The sequence below is a fragment of the Eublepharis macularius genome, chromosome 19 (assembly GCF_028583425.1).
Source record: "Eublepharis macularius isolate TG4126 chromosome 19, MPM_Emac_v1.0, whole genome shotgun sequence".
Lineage (NCBI taxonomy): Eukaryota > Metazoa > Chordata > Lepidosauria > Squamata > Eublepharidae > Eublepharis > Eublepharis macularius.
The window spans coordinates 13,383,185-13,393,790 of record NC_072808.1 but is presented as its reverse complement, the minus strand read 5'-3'; the positions used below and the strand labels follow the sequence as shown (position 1 = coordinate 13,393,790).

At 45.0% G+C, this 10,606-nt stretch overlaps 1 protein-coding gene across 1 annotated transcript; it reads left to right on the top strand.

Annotated features, from left to right (window-relative positions):
- The first annotated feature begins 205 nt into the window (after positions 1 to 205).
- NXNL1 (nucleoredoxin like 1) lies at positions 206 to 3,415 on the top strand. Its single transcript, XM_055003796.1, has 2 exons — positions 206 to 531; positions 3,103 to 3,415. Exons 1-2 carry the CDS (start codon positions 206 to 208, stop codon positions 3,413 to 3,415), a joined length of 639 nt encoding a protein of 212 aa, XP_054859771.1.
- Positions 3,416 to 10,606: the final 7,191 nt, after the last annotated feature.

The window sequence follows — 10,606 nt, the reverse complement described above, 5'->3', positions numbered from 1 at the left end:
AAAAAATCTACACTATCCAACTATGTCTCCTTTGCAATACTAAGAGAGCAATCCTAAGCAAGTCTACTCAGAATCTTACGCAGGTCTGATCAGTGCTCTTACTCTCAGGAAAATATTCTTAGGATTGCACTGTCCAAGAAGTTTGTGGACATTATTTCAATTACTATTCTTCTAGCTCAACAACACCCTTCTTGAGGCTGAAGCGATGGTTTCCCTTTTTACTGACAAAACCCTGATTGTGAACAACAAAGATAACCATGAATTGGATGTGGAGCGCCAGCTCATCCGAGCGCTGGAGAATAAGGTGATTCTCTTGTATTTTGGCTCTGGCGAATGTCCTCGATGCCAAGAGTTTGCACCCATCCTGAAAGAGTTTTTTGTGAGACTCACAGACGAATTTTACGTGGAGAGATCATCCCAGCTCGTCCTGATTTATGTGTCTCTGGATGAGACTGAAGAAAAGCAAGACAAGTTCCTGAAGAAAATGCCCAAGAGGTGGCTGTTCTTGCCCTTTCTGGATGAATTCAAAAAGTAAGAATTTCACAGTTTGGACAGAGCAAAGACTCAATTAAAATTGAGCAACTATGGCCACACTTCCTTAATTTGCTTTGCTTATTATGTGCGGGGACATTGCTATGCAAAATGCATTGGTTTATTATTCATCATATTAATTTTGCGTGGTTTTCCTTATATGTATTTCTTTTTAATTGTGAGCTTTTATGCTTGTAATCTGGTCTTTTGGTGTGGCTTTAATCTTGCTTTATAAGAAATCTTGTTGATTGGACTATGATGTTTGGTGTCCTCACAACCTGGAGTTGCTTCGTTAGCCACCTTGAGTCTGAAAAGCTAAGGTGGGATATAGATGTTTTAAGTAAATAAATAACTTATACCCTGCTTTCCAATCATAAGGTCCTCAAGGCGGCTTGCAATGTAATATATATATACACACACACACACATACACAGGGCTTTTTTTCTGGGAAAAGAGGTGGTAGAACTCAAGACCGCACAATGACATCACTTTGGGTCAGCTGGAACAAGGGGGGAATTTTTTAAAGTTTAAATTGCCATCAGTGGAAATGGTCACATGGCCACATGGCTGCGCCAAGCAGCACGGAGGGCAATCTAAACTCCCCTCTGTCTGGAGATCAGGAGGTGGGGCCACCGGCCATATGACCATTTTAAGAGGTGCTGGAACTCCATTCCACCACATTCCCGCTGAAAAAAAGTCCTGTATATACAGCTTCAGCTTCTGCTCAAAATGTTAGTCCTTTGCTGCTTTGACTCCAATATTATTCCATTGCTAATTTCAGAATGTCAATTGCTAGGTGGTGTATATGCCTCTTCTTCATTCCAGAATGAGAGGTCTTTTTTAATAATACAAATTTATATATCCAATGATATATCAATTCTACCTTAACTGGTGGAACGCCTAGATGTGTAAAAGGTAAACAAAGTAATTTAATGTACTTATTGACAGCTGAAAGAATGCAATTGGGTCAATTGTGAAAACAGTCAGGTTTACCCAAGATAGATAAATGACTTTTTTAAAAAAATGTAGAAAAGAGCAAGAGTCCAGTAGCACCCATAAGGCTAACAAAATTTGTGGTAGGGTATGAGCTTTCATGAGTCATAGCACACTTCTTCAGAACAACATTAAAAAATGTTGTTCATGATGTTAATGGACAAACTTTCCGAATTGAATCCAACCAGCTTTTTCACTCGGTCTCATTCAATTCCCCTCCTTATTATAGCTCCTTTGTGGCTTTTTCCATGCAAAACTCATAGTTCCCAGCAAAGCCTTTTTGGTAGTCGAAGGTGACCTCCTCCTTCCTTTTTCACTAGTGGAAAAGCTGGCAGGATCCAACCCACTGCATATAAATAAATTGGGGGGGGGGGACAAATATGGAAGATAGGTTTGTTCAGCAATGGCAAACTTTGATTACTGGGATAAGAGAAACCCAACAGTAAGAGTTCAACAAGAAGTTTATTTTGTATTTATTTACTTTATTTATACCTCACCTTTTCTGTCCCATGGTGACCCAAGGCGACTTGCATCATTCTCCTTGCCTTCTTTGATCCTCACAATAACCCAGTGAGGAAGGTTAGGCTGAGGGTGTATGACTGTTCCGAGTTTTCCGGAATTACAACTGATCTCCAGGTGACAGAAATCAGTTCCCCTGGAGAAAATGGCTGCTTTGGAGGGGGGACTCTATGACATTATACCATTCTGAGGCCTCTCCACTCCCCAAATCTTGCTCTCTCCAGGCTCCACCCCCAAAATCTCCAGGAATTTCCCAACCTGGACCTGGCAACCCTATATAAGGCTGACTAGGCCGAAGCCTAGGCCAGGGCCATATTATTCATAAGGCTAACTAGGCTGAAGCCTAGGGGCCCCACAGGGACTAGGGGCCTGTCAATTTTTTTTGCTGAGGCACTGTTACCTGCACCCTAGGACTCCAATAGTTAAAGGCACTTTACACTCTGTGCCGTAGCAATACGTGTACATATCAGCTCCAGGAATTCACTTGTATAAGTGAATTCACTTATATTGACCTCCCCTGCCTCCATCACAATTCAGTCTCCAGGGGAACTGATCTCGGTCACCTGGAGATTCGTTGTAATTCCAGGAGAGCTCCAGCCACCACCTGGAGGCTGGCAACCCTAGTATCAGGGTCAGGCTGTCATCTGTAGTGGGGTGAAAGACTGAAGTGCTGGAGGGGGCCTGAAATACCTGAAAGCCTAGGGGCTCGGCCATGGGTTAATACGGCCCTGGTGGGAGCACTGGCTGGTTCCATGAAAAACTCATAAAAGAAGTAAGGTGTAGAGTGACCCTAAGTTGTTGTTGTGATGGAGGCAGGGCAATACAGAGTAAATGATTCTACACATTATGTAGGAGAGGAGGAGAATTCCACAGGTTCATTCCATTTTCAGCATCTTCCATTTGAGAAGTGTAATCTGTCATTCCATCCCGAGACAAAGAAAACAAATGAACACCAAATGATCCTTCATCTCTCTGTCATACCTCTCCTCAGACTCCAGCCAGCATTGATGTTCTTTTCATTCTCTGGAGATGAATCTTTCATTCTTTATTGTTTCCTAGGGAACTGGAATTACGATTTTCTGTGAAGGACCCCCCAGTTGTGGTGGTATTGAAGCCAAATGGAGAGGTCATCAGTGCCAACGCGGTAGAGGAGATCAAGCAGATGGGTACAACTTGCTTCCAGAACTGGCAGGAGGCAGCCGATCTGGTGGACAGGAATTTCCTTTTGGCACAAGATTCTGACAATGAGGCTTGGAGGAGCATCACGGATCCCCTCCGTAGGCTTAAGTACAAGCTGAAAAAGAAAAAAAGGAAAAAGAGAAGCAACAAAGAGGAGGAGGAGGAGGATGAAGATGAGGACGAGTCCTCTTGATGGGTCATTTCTAGAGATGGGCACGAACCAGAAAAACACCGAACCATGTGGTTCGTGGTTCGTCAAATTCCACGAACCACGAACGTTCACGAACCTGCCCCTGGTTCACGAACCGGTTCATTTGGTTCATGAAAACATCACATCCAGGTCAGAAAATCATCACTTCCGGGCCAGCAGACGGTTACTTCCAGGCCAGCAGAAGTTCACTTCTGGGTCAGCAGAAGTTCTGCAGGAAGTCCATCCACTGTTGCCTAGGAAACTGATTGATTGGCACCAGGCTGTCGTCAGAAATGGGATCTTACGAACCGTGGTTCACGAACCACAAACTGGCCTGGTTCGTGCTTCATTTTGGTTCATATTTCGGTTCGTGCCCATCTCTAGTCATTTCTTTTGGACACTCTGATGAAGTTGACTCTTCCCAAATTATTACTATGATTTACAGTCACAGTAAAAGAAATTGTTATTGGGCACAAATTTCTGCTTCCAGATATCCTGTTTTTCTCCTCCTTCTCTTCCTTCTGACTCTGAACATACCTATGGAAGCGTTTAAGCAACATCTGGTTAAACGTTGAATCCGCATGTGCGGATATTGGTGTGAACAAACCAGCTTCAAATTCATCCTTTACCATTTTCTAAACTAAAGGATGGCCCCATAGAAAGATCACAGCCAGGGCTGGATTAAGACATGCTGAGGTCCTAAGCAATGTCATGTTTAAAAGGCCACAGAGCATTATCCACAAATTGTCATTTTTACTTTTTTTTTTTAATTTAGTGGCTCCCATATATCCTAAGACCCTAAACTGTAGCTTATGTAGCTTGTGTATAAATTCTGACCTGAGTTCCACCTTCCTTCTTTTACAATGCAGTTGTATTTTCAGCCTCAGAAGTTGGGGACTGACATTGTTGAGCAAGATTTTCAGTGGTTGGTAGGGTTGCCCGGTCCTCTTAACCCCTGATGGGAGGGGGGGACCCAGCATTCACCTTTTGCGATGTCTTTGGATGCACATGAAGTGCAGGAGTGCTTCCAGGGCAGCATGATAACATCACTTCCAGGAAGTGACATCCTCAAGTAGGGCCCAGGCATTCTCCCACATTTCACAGTGGGACAATTTGGGCCCCAAACTGACTCAATTTGGCCCATTTAGGGCCCAAATCGTCCCAATGCAAAGCATGGGAGTGCTCCTGCAGCTGCATGATGATGTCACTCCCAGGAGTGACATCTAGAGTTGCTAGGTCCCTCTATCCTCCTGCTGGAAAGGTTGGGACCTGGCACTTACCTTTTGCAGGTCTCGCTCTGGCAACGGTGTGATGACGTCACTTCTGGACGTGACCACTCCAGGTGAGCTGTGATGTCACTTCCGTAATGTTGTTGCACTAGCTGTGGGAGCACTCCTGCACTCCACACGGCTCTGATTCGGCCACTTTTGGGCCCAAATTGGCCCCAAATGAAGCTTGGGGATACTCCCGTGGCTGGCACGATGACATCACTTAGTGCCATTGGCGGGCACCTGGGAACCCTAGTGACATTATCGTGCCACCCTGGGAGCATGCCCGGGAGGCCTATTTCCTCACCTTTCCCCCATGCCAGCCAGATGAGTGGTGGCGAGGGCAGAGGGTGGGAACAGGGGATCTCCCTCCCCCACCGCGGGACCTGGGATCGCTAGTGGTTGCCAGTAATGTGTATAGCACTTTGCTCTTCCCCATGAAAAGCTGAAGGAGTAACAAAGTAAAATAAACTAATATTTCCGTATTTTCTTTATCTGCAAACTTCATAAACATCTGGTTGCCTACTTCCTCCCCATGTACTGCTGTTTTTCTCCAATCCACTATACTTTAGATTCATGTAACAGCTCAAGCTGGCCTGACATTCAAAACAAGCTATGTTGGCCTCTCTGTAGGGTTGGGAAATTTCTAAAGATTTGAGGGTGGAGCCTGGAGAGGGTGGAGTCTGGAGAGGGGAAGGACCTCAGAGGGGTATTATACCATACAGTCCATCCACAAAAGCAGCCATTTTCTGCAGAGGAACTGATTTCTGTGGCCTGGAGTTTAGTTGCAATTCTGTGAGATCTCCAGCCAGCCACCTGGAGGCCGCCAACTCTTATTGCTCTTTTAGAGAACATCTCCTTAGAAGGAACCCAGCAGATGACTCTTCCTATTGGAATTTGGAAGAAAGAAAGAAAGAAAGAAAGAAAGAAAGAAAGAAAGAAAGAAAGAAAGAAAGAAAGAAAGAAAGAAAGAAAGAAAGAAAGAAAGAAAGAAAGAAAGAAAGAAAGAAAGAAAGAAAGAAAGAAAGAAAGCCCTGTGAATCCATAGCATTCTTTTTTTTTTTATAATTTTTTTTATTTTTCATAACTACAAAACACTACACCAGACTATCACAAGGAAAGGGGAGAGGGAAGGGACAAAGGGGGGTGGAAAAAGAAAAGGGGGGGGGAATGAACTACAAACACTAAACACTACACTTCAATGTTTCCCTTCATACTGTCATAATACAAAAATAGCTCCATAGAATAATGATGGAGTGGTTAATCATACAGAGAATAAACATTTCAAATTCTGATTAAACTTTCCTCCCCCTTCTAGGTCCCGGACGCAGTTCTCTCTGTGCAACTGCTGTTGCGATGCTCTCCTCCTCCTCCCCCCCCTCCGGCTCCTCCTTTTCTTCGTTCTTGGTGCAGCAGAGTTCTGGGTTTTTATTCTCAAAATCCTTTAGTTGATCTTCTGATAATATCTTATAGGCCTGATCTTTATATCTGAACCATATTCCTTCCGGGAATAACCATTTGTACTTTATTCCATGGTCCCTCAGAAGAGCTGCAAACTTTTTATATTTAAAACGCCGTTTCCGGACTAGAAATGGAACGTCCTTCAAAATCTTGACTTTCAAACCCATAAAGTCCAAATCCGCATTGTATGAGTTATATAGGATGGTGTCCCGAATCTTTTTAGATGAAAAGTCAATAATGATCTCACGAGGCAACTGTCGCTTTGTTGCATATTTTGAAGAAGCCCGACGGACCTCCAAAATGGCGCTTTTAATCTCTTCTTTAGTCGTCCTCGCGGGTATCGCCAATAGTTCCGAGACCACCTCCCACAGATCCTCTTTTTCCTCCTCTTTCACGTTTTGGAGACGCAAAATTGTCTGCGTTCGTTCCACCTGTAGCCCGATCAGCTGGTTCTCCACCAACTTCAGCTCCTTTTTTGTAGCCTTCACAAGTGACGCACTTTCCAGAGCAGACTTTTCTGCCCCCCCCGCTGCTGCCTTAATGGTTTTCACCTCGCTTTCAATTAAGCCCACCCTTTGATCAGTTTCGTTCAGCTTGTCAACAAAGGGTTTTATAGCTTCCACCACCGCCCTGCGCACCAACTCTTCGAGCGACTCCCCCTTCTGCAAGGTAGCCGAGATTGACTTACCGAGAGCGGGACTTTGCTTCTTTGCTGCCATTTGGGGGGGGGGGGCGCCAACAAAATTCTGGAACTCAACGAAGGGGAAGAGCGAGTCTTCTTCAGATCAACCTCTCCTTCACAAACGCTTGTAGAACAGAAGGGATTCGCTTGTTTACAGGCTTCCGCCTGTTTCTTTTACTTGCCGTTTCTCGTTGCCCGGCGGCACTCGAGGCGGCGCGCACATCTGCCGGCCTCCATAGGGACAAACGGGCAATTCCCCCCCCGCATTGATTTCGGGGAGTTCTTCCCGCCGCGTCCCGGACCCTGGCTCCCTCCCTGGGAGTCCTGGGGGCTAATCCTTGCGGATCAGCCGCCCGGTCAGGGTGCCCGGTCGTTTCCTCCCGGACCAGCCGAGAGGAGCGTCCGGCATGGCTGAGAAAACGAAACCGAATCCTGAATTCATAGCATTCTGCTAGGCACTTCATGGTGAATGCAATACAGACCTATTTTCTGTTGATTTTGTAAATCTGATGTTACTTTGATTGATTTTGTATCTGATTGTCGGTTTTAGACACGTTATATAGCTCGGATTATTATGTTGGTTTCAATTGCGATCAGCCTGAAGGGCTTTGAAGTGGAATGGACAGGAGATTATTTTGAAAAATAAAGTAAAAAAATAAATCACATAAGTAGGCAAAAGGGAGAAGACATTTAAAACCTATCAGGTGTCATCATTACGAAGAGAATGACCTTCCTCCATCAAACTTACATCTCACATCCAGGATTTTTACAGTCACTGATTCTTAGCCCAAACAATGTAAATGGCTGATTGTGATACTACTATGATTGCAAACTCTGGCCTGGAAAATTCCAGAAGATTTGGGGGCTATGCCTCTAGAGGAGGGAGTCTGGGCGGGGGGGAGGGGATTTCACCTAGCATCTAGAGAATAACATATCCTCCCGAGCTGCCCTTTTCTCAAGAGGAACTGATCTCTGTACTCTGGAGAGCAATTGTAGTTCTGGGGGAACTACCTGGATGTTGGTAAGCTTAGGGCCAAGCTACACATGACGAATGACACTTGAACGGCAAGTGTATTTCTCCCTGTTCACTTGCCCTCCACTCAATCCACTTGCTGTTCAAGTGTCATTCGTCATGTGTAGCTTGGCCCTTAGAAACCACACTAAGGCAAGGGTGCCAGTCTGCTCCTGGGGAATTATCTGCCATGGGGCACAAAAAGAGGAGGAGAAGCCAAGTATCTTTGACATCCATTGTTCCCTCTTGGTCCAAGGTGAACCCTTAAGATACTGAACAGCTGGGTTCAGCCCTTGACTGGCTTCTACTAGAAAGTCATTTTAAGAAAAAAACATTCTCAGCCTAGTTGCCAATTTCCAAAGAGCTCCAAAACGCAATATAAATTTTCTCTTTCAAGATATAAAAGGGAAGGTGTTTACTAGTCCCTTCCCAGCTGTGTCTGTTTGATTGAGAACAGCAGAAGAGCAAAGATGGATGGACGGATACACACACACACATATACATACTAGATTTTTAAAACTGGAAAATAATTTTACATGGTGCCATTCGTGAGTCAAAAGGCACCAAACGGCACGGCACAGACTGAGTGGGCGGAAGTAAGGCCTCCATTCAAGTACATAGCCTGCAGGGGGCAAGTAATTTGGGACAACACTTCTTGGGGTTTAGTTAACTGGCTGAGGTTGTGAACTGATCTATTAATTGTGAGCTTTGTAGTCAGTTTCTTAACTGCACGTGCAGGGAATCATTTAGAGGCAACATTACTTTGTATTGCTGGAAGATATCTGAGACATTTAATGCCGCAATACACTACTTTGGAATGGGCTGGATTTACATCTGAATAAGATCGGATTAGATTTTAAAGCTGTATTCACGCTTCACTGACAGATAGTTTCATAGGAAACTATACCGAAATCAACAGGAGGTAGGCGTGCACAAAACAGCACCCCAAATCTGACTTCAGCTTCCTAAGAGGACTTTCCATTTCTGCGAAGACTAAATGTTATAACCAGCTGGGTGTGTGCGGTTCAAGACTTGGGTGAAAAACAATGAAAACCTCCTACATGGGAATACCGACTTGCACATTAATTGAACACATGCAGAACCATGTACAGATAGAGCAACAAAACCAGGGACCATGGGGTACGGTGCCTTGGTCTTTCTTTCTCTGTCCTGAAACAAAATTTGCTGTTGTCTCATGGCCTGTCTACATGATAATAATAACAACATTCGATTTATATACTGCCCTTCAGGACAACTTAATGCCCGCTCAGAGCGGTTTACAAAGTATGTTATTATTATCCCCACAACAAAACACCCTGTGAGATGGGTGGGGCTGAGAGAGCTCTGAGAGAGCTCTGAGAGAACTGTGACTGACCCAAGGTCACCCAGCTGGCTTCGAGTGGAGGAGTGGGGAATCAAACCCGGCTCTCCAGATTAGAGTCCCGCGCTCTTAACCACTACACCAAACTGGCTGACAATGATATATTGTCACTGGGCCCACCTGGAAACTGTCAAGCAGACATGCTCTGGGAGGTCCTGGGTAAAACTTAGAGTGCCAGCCGCGTTGGGGGGCAAGGGGGATTTGGGCCAGGAACACAGACAGTGGGTGGGATAAACTTCCCCCTCCAGGCCATTTTCTTCATCTGTAGCCTCCAATGGGGCAAATAGTGACACCCAAGACCCAGTTCAGGTCGGGGCAATGGAGTAGAATATAAAGCTTAAGCCTCACTCCATGTGCTCTGTAGTCCCAATCTAAAACAGGCCCTCACAGACTTTGGAATTCAGTTCTGAGCACAGAACTCCCCACACATGTTTGGTAGAGAATCTCCATGGTTGATATCTGGGGAATATGAAGACAATATACTTTGCTCTTAGGCTCTCAGAGCTAAACTACAAGAGACGAATTACATGAAGACGCTCATGTGAAGGGAGTCGCAATGTTAGCCGGGAAGCCATGTTCTAAAAGACAGATCGGAAGGCTTTGTCAAGTTCCCCTCTCTACAGAGCCAGAAAAGATCGCAGCTCAGGGCCAAGCTACAAGTGACGAACGACACTTGAACGGCAAGTGGATTGAGTGGAGGGCAAGTGAACAGGGAGAAATACACTTGCTGTTCAAGTGTCATTCGTCACTTGTAGCTTGGCCCTCAGAGGGTTTGTTTATTTCCTCTTCGCCTCCCAAAGGTTTTGATAGTTTTACCTTCCCTTCAAGGAGGCGAAGAGGAAATAAACAAACCCTCTGAGGAGCAATATTGGTAGCTCTGTAGAGAGGGGAAAATTGACAAAGCCTTCCAATCTGTCTTTTAAAACTCAGCTTCCCAGCTAACATTGCGACTCCCTTCACGTGAGCGTCCTCGTGTAATTCGTCTCTTGTAGTTTATCTCTCAGTCGTCACCACTACACTTTTTCTCTGCTTAGGAAAAGTTTAACCAACAAAATTTCTGTCAGTTAACCTGCTGTTAAAGGCACAGGAGCAGGTAATTTAAAAAACAAACAAAACTGGAACCCCTGTTCAGTATTGCCCCTTCGCACTGTTTGAGGAAACTTAACGTTCCATTTGTGCACTTTGAACAAGAATCCCTGAAAAGTTCCACCAAACCTTCAGGTAGAAAACAGTTAATAAGAGGGAAGGAAGTCGGAGGATTGGCTTGCTCTTAGAGATACTCAGGAGGCCTGATTTCATCACTCCTGCCAAAGGAATGTGGGAGATCCACACTGGCTGACGCTGTGTCTGTAACCAGACGGGCTCGTCCATTCTCCACAGACAGCTAACT

Excerpts from the sequence above, each read along its gene's own strand:
- NXNL1 (XM_055003796.1), top strand. The coding sequence starts at position 206 with ATGGTTTCCCTTTTTACTGACAAAACCCTGATTGTGAACAACAAAGAT. Across the intron at positions 532-3,102 it reads TTTCTGGATGAATTCAAAAA|GGAACTGGAATTACGATTTT; the intron begins GTAAGAATTTCA and ends ATTGTTTCCTAG.